The sequence below is a fragment of the Nothobranchius furzeri genome, chromosome 15 (assembly GCF_043380555.1).
Source record: "Nothobranchius furzeri strain GRZ-AD chromosome 15, NfurGRZ-RIMD1, whole genome shotgun sequence".
Classification (NCBI taxonomy): Eukaryota; Metazoa; Chordata; class Actinopteri; order Cyprinodontiformes; family Nothobranchiidae; genus Nothobranchius; species Nothobranchius furzeri.
In genome coordinates, this window is record NC_091755.1 from 33,895,746 (window position 1) to 33,909,594 (window position 13,849).

The 13,849-nt window shown below is 42.6% G+C and overlaps 1 protein-coding gene across 4 annotated transcripts in view; it reads right to left on the minus strand.

The window, feature by feature from the left end:
• The window catches only part of celsr3 (cadherin, EGF LAG seven-pass G-type receptor 3), a 128,329-nt gene that overhangs the window by 97,606 nt on the left and 16,874 nt on the right, over positions 1 to 13,849 (minus strand). For all 4 annotated transcript variants that reach the window (XM_015967374.3, XM_054746341.2, XM_054746342.2 and 1 more), the window contains exon 2: positions 1,466 to 1,809. In XM_015967374.3, the coding sequence (XP_015822860.1) occupies positions 1,466 to 1,809 (344 nt within the window). The remainder of the gene's footprint in view (positions 1 to 1,465; positions 1,810 to 13,849) is intronic.

Consider the following 13,849-nt stretch of genomic DNA (forward strand, 5'->3'; position numbering starts at 1 on the left):
ATTAGTAAGTAATGCACATTTTCTGTGCAGATTCTTATTATTTTACACATGGAAACACTGAGTGTTCTAATTTCTATAGTATTACGTAAAGCCACATGGCTGCTGTGATTAACATCTGTTTGTGTCCTAAAATACATCTCCTGTAATGCACGTTTATTGATTTTTTAAATTCACGTACAAAAGTAAATGTTTTAGTAAGATTTCAGCTGGTAAAATCTATAGAAATCTTGGCTCCTCATCTTCATCTCTTCAAAACTTTAAATCGTGCAGTAATCCAGACTTCTCCTGGACCCTTCACACAGACACTACTATCAGGAAAGCTCGCCAGCGGCTTTACTTCCTGAGGAGGCTGAGGAAGTTTGGCGTGAGCGCCTGCTTCATCTCAAATTTCTACAGGTGTGCAATTGAGAGCTTGCTGACGAGCTGCATCACAGTGTGGTACGGAAGCTGCTCTGCCAGCAGCCGTAAATCACTACAGAGGGTGGTGAAAGCAGCAGAGCACATCACTGGCATGAGGCTTCCTGCCATTCAGGACATTTATCTCCAACGATGCCTCCGGAAAGCACACAGCATCATCAAGGACCACAGCCACCCGGCACATCAGCTGTTCTCCTTGTTACCATCTGGCAGACGTTACAGGAGTCTGTCTGCTCGGACTACAAGACTTAAAAACAGTTTCTATCATCAAGCCATACGACACCTCAACCACAACACCTAAACACACACAACACAGGACTCAGAAGCTACCCTGCAGCTTCACAAGTACTATATTTAATCCGTACTGGTCACTTCACTTTATTGTTATTGTAATTTATATCCAAAGTGCAACACTGTAATCTATATCCTGCATAATTTATATCCTGCAATACTGTAATTTATATCTAAAGTGCAATACTGTAATTTTCTGCAGCTCATTCCTGTGCAATATCCCATCTGCCCTCCTGTCATATTTCTTTTCAGGATTTTCTTTATTGACACATATATATTTAGTCATCTTTTCCCTTTTACCATGTCTCTCTAATATTTTGCTCCTTACTATATTTTTTTGCTTTATTTTATTATATTTTTATTATATTTTATTATATTTTCTCCTGTATCATGTTGCTGAGAGACCGCTGCTCGTCATACACGTTTCATTGCAATGTTGACCCTGTGCTAACTTGCATATGACAAATAAACTAAAACTGAACTGAACTAATCAGAGTATTTTCTGCTGAAAGTAGGAGTTTTTGGTTGAATGTGATCCATGTTCTACTTAGGATGAGTTATTTGCTCTTTCTAAGGGAATAGAAGAAGGCTGCTGGGATGATTGTGCATGTGTGTGTGTGTGTGTGTGTGTGTGTGTGTGTGTGTGTGTGTGTGTGTGTGTGTGTGTGTGTGTGTGTGTGTGTGTGTGTGTGTGTGTGTGTGTGTGTGTGTGTGTGTGTGTGTGTGTGTGTGTGTGTGCATCCGCAAAGACACAAACCTCCATCTGTGTCAGTGATGTCAGCCTTGGCCTGTTCAGGTACAGCTGTTCCTCCAGGGCCTCGGAGGGGAAAAAATGTCCACCAGGCAACGCAGCAGAAAAACTCACATTCAGGATGCTTCCTGGAACCGCATCCAGATCCGGCTGGATGTTAAATATGAAAACATCCTCAACCGGCACAGAGAGCACAGCGGACACACCCTCCAGGAAGTTACTGAGCAGTGGTGAGAGGAAATGCTCCTGGGACACATTCTGGAGGCGGACGGTCACACTGCTGCCCAACATGTCCTCGGTGATGATGAGGACGCGGAGGACACACTGAGCTGAGATGCTGTGGACACCGTCTGAAAGGATAAAGGAGAAAAAAGTGACGGAAGTAATTGGCCCTTTAAGGGTGGTTTTATGACCAGATAAACAGCAATAAGTGCAAAAAAGCACCCTAGTAACCCACACAATAACAAAAATGCATCACAACATCATGATTAGGCAAAATTAGTGTTTTAATTTAAAAACGAACCAAATTAAATGTGGAACAGGGAGAATGAATGGCAGAAACACCTGAGTAGTCCTGAAAAACACATGAGGAAAACGATAACATGGCAGCAATGAATGGAGAGTGTGGGGGTGAAGGGGACTGAAGGAGAATGGTGACACAGAGAGGATCAGGAGGACCGAGATGCAGCGAAGGGTGAAGGGCAGCACTGGAGGTTTATTAAAACTGGAAAAGGAACAGAACATCATTCAAAATGGAACGAGGCTCTAACTGACAAAGAATGGACAAAAATTAGTTTTTGTGTGTAAATGAGAAAAAATACATTGATGTTGATTTGATTCTCTAGTGCATGTTACAGTATATTTTAAAAAATCTAGAAACAATTTTGTTTAAATTATAGATAATTTTGAAAAAGTCTCCTGTCTGAGAAGACATAGAGAAACAGAAAAGCTAAATATAAACGCTCCCCAAAATAGGAAAAATGCAACAAACCATAAAAACGGAGAATAAATAGAGGAAAGTAAAGAAGGAGAATCAGAGAAAACACAGCAGAGAGGTTATGAAGGGGGTGAGTCTGATGGCAGCTGGTTTGATTAGAGGACTATGAGGAGCCTCACTCCCCCACTGACCTCTACGACACACACACACACACACACACACACACACACACACACACACACACACACACACACACACACACACACACACACACACACACACACACACACACAATGCACAGACCTTATAATAAATGTATGTATGTTTGTGTATACGTGTATGCAGGGAAAATGCACATCTGACAACCACCACCAGATGGTTCTGAGAGCTTCTAAAACAAAAATGAGGTGTTTTAAATAAAAAATGTGACTTCTAGTCATCTTTAATTTTTTAAACTAGGGTGTTTTCATTAAACTGTATGTTAAAGCCATATAAACACACCTAAGTGTTTCCTAGCAAAGGAACAAATGAGAAGCATAATCCAATTGCTATGTGGAAATTCTGTTCCAACAGAGCCTTTACACCAGACGCGTAAAGGTTGTGTAACATCTGTGAAGCAGCAATTAGCCGCCATTAGAGCGGATGTGTGCATTTCCACTGGTTACAAGGCATCGGGGTTTGGACGTATCCCAGAACGTAGTGACGCATCGCTTTGCTACATTTGTGCTTCAGGTCCACTTTCTACGCGCTACGCTTTCAGAACGCGTTAAGCTCATCAGCTCAGATCGGGCAAAACAGGCAGCCAAACACAAAAGCAGTACAAAGCATCCAGAAACTTTCAAAATAAAACTTACAGGCAGATTTCCAGCTGTTTACTTACTAAAAAGAAAAGTACATTGTTACCTGTGAAACCTAGCCGTGGTAAACAGGGGTAGACTGGGACCAAAATTCTGCCCTGGCATTTTTACGAATTGTCAGCCCTCCCCATTGGGAGAGCGGTGGGGGTGGGGGGTGTTGCCTCCTGCATACTCGTCTTTAGGCCGAATGTGAGATCTAATATGAACTGGGACTGTTAAATTACAAGCAGGGCCAGACCGCTGCGACCGGGAGCCCTGGCCTTCCAGATCAGCTCATTCTCCACGGGCGGAGATCAGCAGGACATTAGCTACATGCTAATGCGGTAAAACAACTCATATGTCATCGCTCTACTGCATTTTTCTTGCTAAAAATGCCTGGAAAAACTCTGTTAGCTTCGGGTTACCATGTAGCTAATGTTTTGCAGATCACCAATTGTGGAGTAGTGTCGGCCCAAGCTGGGCAAGCAGCCCACTTGGCTAAACGGCCCACGGGACAGTGCCAGAATGTCAGATAGGCCAGTCCACCCCTGGTGGTAAACGGCACAGAAAATAAACCATAGACCGTTTTAAATACATGCTGCCATCTTTCTCCTTGCTAGTTATCACGTGAACTACCAAAATCACACGTGATCTTGCTGTTCTCTGATGATTTCATAACCTTGCGGCACAAGCTGCGAGAAACAGTTTTGCTGTCGTTTTGAGTCTGAAGCACTCTCAGTGGAAATGGATGTGCCACTGAGCTCATGAGTAAAACGTGTCTATTAAGTTGTGCGCCACTTGTGCCTTCAGTGGATATCCAGGATATCCAGGTAAAGTCGGCAGGAGAATGCTGATATTTGACCTGATCCTCCCCTTATGGCAATCGTATTCAATTCAATTCAATAATACTTTATTAATCCCAGAGGGAAATTAGAGTTTCAGTGCACACAATTCTGAGATCAGACATACATACATGACAAAAATTGGTGACTGTGGTCATTCGCAACCCGAGTCGCGCTACCGTAATAGATCAAGATGGCTTATATGAGGATAGAGTCGGGGGGAGGGGAAAAAAAGGCACTTCAGAGTCAAGCTTGGTTTATGCTTGACGCATTTGCTTTCCGCTTGGTGATGCGGCTCGCGAATGGAATGTGCTTCACAACTTGCAGCGTTTATGGTTCATGCGGCTTGTCTCTGCGGTGAGCCAATATTCTCCCAAACTGTAGGGGGCAGCATGGAGCTCTACAGCATGCATCCAACACTACACCATAGTAGAAGTAGAAATTACTGTTGTTTACAACATGGCATTTTCACCTTTTCTGACAGTGCGAGCTATTTCTCTCCAAGAATTATTAACAACATGTTGATCACGGTGATCTTTGAGAGCTGAATCATACAAATGTCTGTATTTATGAACCTCTGCCATACTAGTTCTTGCCGGTCCGCCATGTTTTTCCGCGTCCGACCGTCTGCGTGGTTAGAAAATTTCCTAGGTGCTCTTTGCGGAAATTTTGGGCCGTGCGGAGGCGCGGTGGAGGGGCGTGGTTATTATAATGACGCAATGTCGCCGCGCGGACCTCGCGGACGCGTCAAGCACGAACCAACCTTTACTCTCACCCGAGAGGGTAGTTTTGCTATGCAAAAAACACCTCAGACAGTTATGCACACACTTCAGACATTACACAACATAAGTGTCCACTAGATGGGGAGGTAGGGTTGGAACTCTCCTCACTTCGGTGTGTGAAGCCACATGGAGCAGCGCTCATCACCTCCGTTTGGACAGGGGAGGGAGATTAATGAGTTGGAGAGCACAGTGACTCCTAGATACGGTTCCACGGCCTTCACCGGTCACAGTCCCGCCCAGGCTGAGAGAGGGAGAAAGAGTTGTCTAGCCATGGCAGCATTCCACATTTCTTCTAAGGGGGGAGTTTTTACTTCAGCCTCACAGGCTCAAGGGCACCAGATTTAGATAAGGATTGTTTTGGGGACAGAGATAATTTCCTCTCTGCCTTAGAGTTCTGTTGGTCTCCAACCCCTCTAGATCCAATAATGGCGTAATTAATTTATCCCAATCCGTGCTGATCCTTCCACAACTCTGTCCTTGATGGAATCTACATTCTGTGTCAGAGCCTGAATCTCAGACAAAGTTCCAAGCTTACGACTCATCTCGACAATTATGAGTTTGTGCGTTCGCAATGCGATGCATTCCATCCCTAGCTCCGGGATTGAGCCAATATTTCTCAAAAGCTTGTTAATTTTCCGGTAAGCGAGGTAACCGCTCAGGCCAAACAGCAGGAATCCCGACACCAAAACAACGAATATCCAAACATCTTCAGAATCCTCTACAGACAGTAGAGTTGTGTTAGGTATGTACTAACACAGTGTGTTAGTACATACCTAACACAACATGCCACCCAGCTCCTGGTGCAATCTACTGTCATCTCCCGCCTCGATTACTGCAATGCTCTTCTAATTGGTCTTCCAGGCTGTACTGTGAGACCTCTTCAAATGGTCCAGAACGCAGCGGCGCGTCTGGTCTTCAATCAGCCAAAAAGAGCACACGTCACCCCTCTGTTCATTGAGCTCCACTGGCTACCGCTAGCAGCACGCATCAAATTCAAATTGCTAACACTAGCATACAAAGTCCGAGACGGTACGGCTCCCATCTACCTGAATCCTCTTGCAAAGGCTTACGTCTCGGCCCGGCCGCTCCGGTCATCACAGGATTGTCGGCTAGCAGTGCCTACACCACGCTCAGGACAATCCAGACTTTTCTCATGCATCGTTCCACAAATGTGGAATGACCTTCCTAACACTACCTGAACTGTGGCTTCCTTTTCTATTTTCAAGAAACTCCTGAAGACCCTGCTCTTCAGAGAGCATCTTCTTAACTAGCACCTTGCCTGCACCCGTCCCCCCTCTCTACTGTCCACTCCTTGTTCCCTCCTCTCCATGACTGATGTCAATTTGTTGTTGTTACTATTGTTGTTAGCCTCAAGGGCAAAATGCCGATTATCACTTGTAAGTCGCTTTGGACAAAAGCGTCTGCTAAATACATAAACATAAACATAAACATATCAGGTTCCACTGTTTCCAGGAGTCCAGGATATACCCAGCTGGCTCTGTACCAGAGGGGCATCCGGGAGCCCCCTTCTCCCGTTCTCATCGCTGAAAAAAATTTGTCAATCGCGTTGGGAGACTAGCTGACCAGATCCATTTTTAATAAATTCCAGTTTCCAGAAAGAATGCAGAAGCGCCGTGCACACAAGACAGGACAAAGAGCCTTGAGATAAGAGGGAGGGAGAGGAGAAAAAAGTGTCTGTACTCTCCAAGAGCCGGAAGATAAATGCTTGATTACCGTAATTGCTCTAAGGATAATCTCAGATATTCCTGTCATGTGTTGTGTGTTTAGGACATTCTGGTATGCTCAGAAGCAAGTCAGGGCCATTTGTTTCAATCATAAATCAGGGAGATCAAATGTGTTGGAGTGAAAAAGGAGCAGAGCTGATTTGATTGTTTACATTCCAGCCTTCATCTGTGGTCATTAGATTGGGATTGGAATGACAATATCCCAGATACAAGCGGCTGAACCGTTCTTCCTATGCAGGGCTGCGTCTGAGGAGAGCCCAGCTCCTTCATTCAGCATGTCTTACCAGGACAAAACCCCGGGGCAGAACCAGAACTTATAAGGATTATGTGCACTCTGTAGTCTGGGAACAAATTGGGATCCCCCAGGATTTTTGACAAAAATGTATTGCAGTTGTTGCCTCAAACCCTTGGGAATTCTAAGGTTTTAATTCTATCTCTCCTGTTTTATGCACTCTAGACAGTAGCCTCCTACTGGCCGTGGGTTTGTTTACCAACTAGGAAAATCACAACGCCAGGAACAGAATAGTCACAGATTCTCAGGAATCCTCTTCAGAGGCCCAGAGGGGATGACAATGGCACTCAAACGACAAAACATTGATAACTTAAAAACTCAGCGGTGGATGAATTAAAATTGGATATCAAAGAAACTTAAAGCCTAATGTATGGTTTAGAAATTCAATTATACGTTTAAGCTTAATTCTGCCCTATTTTGTTGCATTGTTGCAAGAATTCAGTGGGAAAATTAGCTTGAACCATTTCAAAATTTGCCCAAAACCATCAGTAAATTGAATTAAAATCAGGGAGTTTATTTATTTATTCACAGCAGTTCTGTATGAGAGTAAAAATAAAGCCTATTTGATAAAATGGGAATTACTTAAGGTGAGAATCTCCCCCACAAGCCAGGAGATCATGACTAATGCATTGCCTCCTGCTGACGCCACTCCGCCTCACCGTGCATTGAAACAATAAAACATTAATAACCTTCAAACTCAAAAGGGAACAAATGGAAGGTTATTGTGGCCTCTTTGGTGCGGCGGGAAAACAAAGCACTTGGAAAACAACAACTCAGAGATGCCTCTGCGAGCTTCAGACTAGAATCTCCTCCTCTGTCTGTCCGATCTTCAAAAGTGGGGTGCATAGAGACTCCCAGAATAACCACGCTGATTTAGACTCATCCGTGCGGTTTAGTGGATGCGTGTGCGTGCACATGCCATGAAGGGAGGCCGACCTTCCAAAAGTGCATCTTCGCTAAGACGCTTTGTGGGAATGCAGTCCCGGAGTTTCAAAGGGGAGTTCAGTCCTATCTCTCTGTGCCAGGTAGCCTGACTAATACTGCACTCAAAGCTTCTTGAATGTCAGAACCTCCTGAGCTTGCAGCCAGGAAATGTGAACAGAAATAGTACATTAAGTAGCATACAACAGAAACCTACAGCTCCAGCTGAATTAGTCCTATGATTCAAATATACATATATACGGCACAAGCTGGAGGAATGGGTCATGAAGAACTCAGACATTTTCATCTAAATGAGGTAAAACAAATTTTTATCCACCATTTTTGTGACTTATTACTTCAAAAAGCTACTTTACTGCCTCTTAAATCGGCCTAAATTCCAGACAAAATAAAAAATAATAATACTATTAAAAGCTGCTTAGTCTCCTTTCGAAGTTAAGCCAAACTCATAAAGATTATCCCGCTTTTTCTGTACCGTGTAAGTCTCTTTTAGTGTAAGAAGAAGTTCAACAGAAAAGGCAGGGACCACTCTGGACAAGTCCATCACATGAATACTTATAAAGACAAAGGAGACACTCAGCCATTGACACACACTTAATATCAGTTAACCAAACTTGCATGCTTTAGATCTCACTTAGAGGTAGACATCCATGGAAATATCCATCGAAATGTTGCTGAAAATTAATTCAACAATGTTGTTGTTGAAACATTTTGGTGGCTTCATAACATATAAACATAAAAGTTGGGTCTAACATACACAGGAGCGCGTCTAAGTCTCTGGGCGACGCCATATTAGCTGCCATGTTTCCTTCTACGGGAGGCCGTGAGGACAAAATGCATTTACTGAACGGTTACAAAACATTTGCCAATCATAACGTTGTCTTACACATTTACCTCTTCACTAGTTTCCAGTGATGAAAGGGAGTCTGATGTGCTTGTTATTTTGCTTTAGATTGCGTTCCCATGGATTTTTGACCCTGATGGGCATCCGTTGGTAAGGTCTTACTCAAACACAAAAATACCGCTTGCTTGCCAGGATTTAGGCATTTACTGGGCCCTATCACCAGGGAAAAACAACACTTTAAGTTTTCAATTCTTTCATTCATTATTAAATTTAGATTCTCGATTAATAAACAATGAACAATAAGTCAACTCTAAATATTTTTACCACAATTCAAAGTTTTTAGTTTAATTAACGGAGACATTTTCATTCACCAAGACAAAAGTTGTTTTTTAATCCAGGTGATCGTGTCAAAATAACTTTAAGACGTTAGTTAACATAATTCAACAAAACAAGTACAAGATCACATTATTTTATGGCATCAAAACTCTATATTCATTAGCCACTGATGTGATTGTAAAAAAAAACCCATCAAAATACTGACTTTGTGCTACTTGAAGCACAAGTCACAAAACTCGAGGTTTTTGCAGTATTTAGCATTTGCCATCTCAATAAAATTCTACCTAAAATAAAAATGTTCTCATTAAATGTTTATGTATGATGTATTTATATATAATTGTGTTCTACTTAACCTATTAGCTTAAATTTAAACAGTAACATACATTTACTTTTAACAAAATAACTTATAACTATGTGTGTTTCTCTTTACGTTTAACCAATTTGGTTTAGTGGAAACAGTTGACACAACTTGGTTAAGTAAATTCAGCATTTTATTTTTTTCAGTGTATGGTAACAGGGTTAAAAACCCCTATATTCATTTAATCCCCTCGTGACAAGAGTATCGCCACTTTTAAGAGTTCGACTAAAACCGTGTCCTCTTCTAAAAGTATAATGAGTGAAAAGGGGAGATATTTCCACCAACATGGGGGAAAAAAAACAGTGAAATCGGATTTAAACTGAACAAAAGCCAAGCTCCGTGTCTCTGAAACACCCCGAGCCCCATTTTAGTGCCCCAAACCTTTTTACGTCACAGTCTGTGAACTCACAATCACATGCGTTTAAATCCCATTTCACACCATGTTGTCACATGGCTTTGTTTGGCCTCTTCCTGTCTGTCCGCCATGCTCAATGTCCTCAAGAAGTTCAGACAAAAAGGAAAAAACACACATCAGAGTGACACACTGAAACTCCAATAAACACTGCGTGGCGTTCCTGACTGCCCTCGAGTCAGTAAAATAAATACACACGCTTGCTACTGAACAAATGAAGCCATTTCTGAACTTAGTCGCTAATGGAGCACAGAAACAACTGCTCGAAGCACAGACTCACAAAAATAATTTGTTTCTTCTCAATAGGAATGTGAGAACAAGCCGAAGTAGCTCTTAAACACTTGAGTGAGGGGATGGATGAGATAGGGCATGTGTTGGTGCAGCTGAATTAAAACATAGCACGCCTGCATCATTACAACACATACCAGGTCTTTGCCTTCTGTAGTCTGCTCATCAACGGCTTCCTACCCGAGAGATCTGGACTCTCGGTTCATCCTTCACAATAAAATAGCAGCCTAAGCTATAAGCAAGTATTTTACTCCAAAAGAGTTCATCCTTTTTATTAAAACGTCTTTACTTCAGCAAATGCACAAAACTACCCCACACGTTTCACTTTATGTCACTTTTAGACTCACTCTCAGCTTAATTACACCCAAAAAGTGTTTGGAGATGTCACATCAATTATAGCAACTATAGCTTATCCACAGTCCTTCATCTGCCTTGTGTTTGCTCAGATGTGCAACTTTAATTTTAAATGTCCAGAAAGTTTATTTTATTGTTCTTATTGGCACCAAGTGCTTTTCCGCAGGTTTCACTCCAATTGCTTTGAATTCCTTTGGAAAATAGCCTACACTGTAAGAAAAAAGTTATTTCTCTTTACAGTTAAGCAACTAAGTTTAGTGGATCCCATTGACATGACTTGGTTAAGTAAATTCAACATTTTATTTTTTGCAGTGTTTTAAACTGGGTTAGTTGATGTCCAGTGGGACAATCTCTGGTTTCTTGGCCCTTTTTTGGACTGAGGGGCTCGACACACGGGAGGCGACATCGCCTCTCCTCCATTCATTTGAGACATGCGCGACAAAGCGATAATCGCAGGTCTCCCTCCTACTAAGCGAAATGCGAAAAACGTGCGTGTGAAATTTTGCGCTCGTGCACGTGTCGTGCACAGGCGACCCAGCGACAAGATCCCAGAAAGTTGAAACATTTTCAACTTTTCATCGCTGTCGCTCAGACGAGGACCAATCAACAGAGGTTTCATTCACTGACCAATGAGCGGACAGGATGCTCCGTACATCTCCGTGCAAACATGGAGGAGAAGTTGATTATTATTATGTTTTATATAGTAAAATCAGAAGTAAGATTTCACATAACTCTAGCAGCACCTTGTGAAACATCAAGTCTACCGCTTTATTAACTCTGAACCACTTAAATAATTTAATTCACTCCGAACTGACACAGTCAAACAAAACAACGGAAGTTTCGATTTCGCCATGGAACAGAACGCGTAGACGGCTTTGCCGCTGGCCGCTGCCGCGGATCGCCTCCTGTGTGTCAGGTAATAAAAGCGACAGCGACAAATTTCGCTGATCGCGGTCGTTTGTCGCCTCTTCTCCGTTCATTTTCAATGAGACCTGCGCGACAAAGCGATAATCGCAGGTCTCCCTCCTACCAAGCGAAACGCGAAAAACGTGCGTGTGAAATTTTGCGCTCGTGCACGTGTCGTGCACGGACGACCCATCGACGCGATCCCAGAAAGTTGAAACATTTTCAACTTTTCATCGCTGTCGCTCGGACGAGGACCAATCAACGGAGGTTTCATTCACTGACCAATGAGCGGACAGGATGCTCCGTTCATCTCCGAGCAAACATGGAGGAGAAGTTGATTATTATTATGTTTTATAGTAAAATCAGAAGTAAGATTTCACATAACTCTAGCAGCACCTTGTGAAACATCATATCTATCGCTTTATTAACTCTGAACCGCTTAAATAACTTAATTCCCTCCGACCTGACACAGACAAGCAAAACAACGGAAGTTTCGATTTCGCCATGGAACAGAACGCGTAGACGGCTTTGCCGCTGGCCGCTGCCGCGGATCGCCTCCCGTGTGTCAGGTAATGAAAGCAACAGCGACAAATTTCGCTGATCGCGGTCGTTTGTCGCATCCTGTGTGTCGAGCCCATAAATTATGTTTTCCTTAAGTTGGACGGCCACTCTGTGACTTTTTCACTCATAGAGTTCAGCTTCAGCTCAAACTCAGACTTCCCCGCAGAGCAAATCTCACGAGTCATGTGCTCACACTGTACGAACCAGTTGTCAGATGCGACCTGACTGCTCACACTGTACCTCTGGTACCAACAAGTCAGACCTAAATGCTAAAAGTCGCCGTTTTTCCACAACACGCCGGACTTTTTTTGTGTTGTTATTAATGTCTGTTGTCCTTCGGGAGTATTGTAGGAGGAGGACACAGGGGTTTGTGGGGGTTGGAGGAGGAAAACAAAAGAAAGAAAGTAAATCGATGTTTTGTGATCATTTTAATTTGACATAAACACAGAAAAAAATGCTTTCTTGGCAGCCCATGTCATTGTGTGCGTAAAAAAGTGTAGAAATAAAAACGTACCACGTGTGTTTATAGGGAAATAGCTGGCGAGCCATGTTGACACATGTTTGGGCATTTATCGTGAGCGGTTCTGGTACTTTTTGGGTCACAGTGCTGCTATGCACTCACTAGGGACGAGCAAAATATCAAACACACCAGAAATCCGTGCAAGCTCACGATTGCTGATCGGGTGTTAATCACCTCTCGTTACACCCCCGTATACTGCACCACGCTCAGCGCAACACTCGCCCCAATCTGGTAGACTCTCGCACAAAAGTGAAAATCGGCTCAAAAAAGTGAAAAAGTCGCACAGTGTCCGCCTGGCTTTAGTTGGAGAAAAAAAAATCTCTATTTAACACACAATTGCTGCTAATCACTTGAGTTCATGCAGAAATCGTTGTAAATGTAAATGTAAAAACTGTGTTCAATGGTGAAATCTTTTTATAATATTTATTGTAATAAATGTTATGTGCAAAAATGATCAGTCTAAGTCAGAATGTCCACCGATCAGAGACACCCAGGCCTAACAGGAAGTGTTTTATTCAGACAGAAAATAAAATGATGAAACTTAAACTGAGTCTTGGAGCTGAATATACAGTGTCTGAGTTTCTGCTCCTGTCTCTGATGTAATCTTGTTTACTTACAGTAATCATGTTAATGCTTTGAGTCTAATGTGGTATTGATTTACTGATCCCTCATTTTCCAGTTGGCTGATGCTGTTTCCTCGTTCTGCAAAATTATTAATAAAATTTCACTTGAATTGCCAGACCGTCTTCTCAACCTTTGAGCACAGACAGATGATTTGTTGCTGATGCACATCTGGATTTCCCCAGTTCGGTCAACATTTGAGCCTCGGCTGTCTAGCATGAAGGAGTTTCAGCTAATTTAGTATATTTGACTCCTTTATCACTAATTAGTCATGTGTCTTTTATGTATTTCTAAAGATGAACCTTTTTATTGTATTTTAGAAAGTCATCCACCCATGCATTTGCCAAACTGCTAATAAGAAAGAGATAGAAACTGTTAAATGTCAGAGTTGAATAAAAAAACCAGAAATGTGATTAAATGTTTTATTCAGGTTCAAAATAAGTTGATCTAATCAGCTTATTGCCCAAAGAAATCCTGTTTTCTTAATATTTTTGGCTTTGATCAAAATGATGCGTCTCCAGAGCAATTAGGAAGATTTGCATGTGTGTGTGTGTGTGTGTGTGTGTGTGTGTGTGTGCGTGTGCGTGCGTGCGTGCATGCGTGCGTGCGTGCGTGCGTGTGTGTGTGTGTGTGTGTGTGTGTGTGTGTGTGTGTGTGTGTGTGTGTGTGTGTGTGTGTGTGTGTGTGTGTGTGAATCTGCGCAGGGCACATGACCAAAACATTTTAAGGGAAGTTGTACATATTTGTACCAAATCTTCTCCTGTATCTGCAAAGCTCTCCACGGGGAACGTGAATCTGTTCTGCTTCCAACTCCATG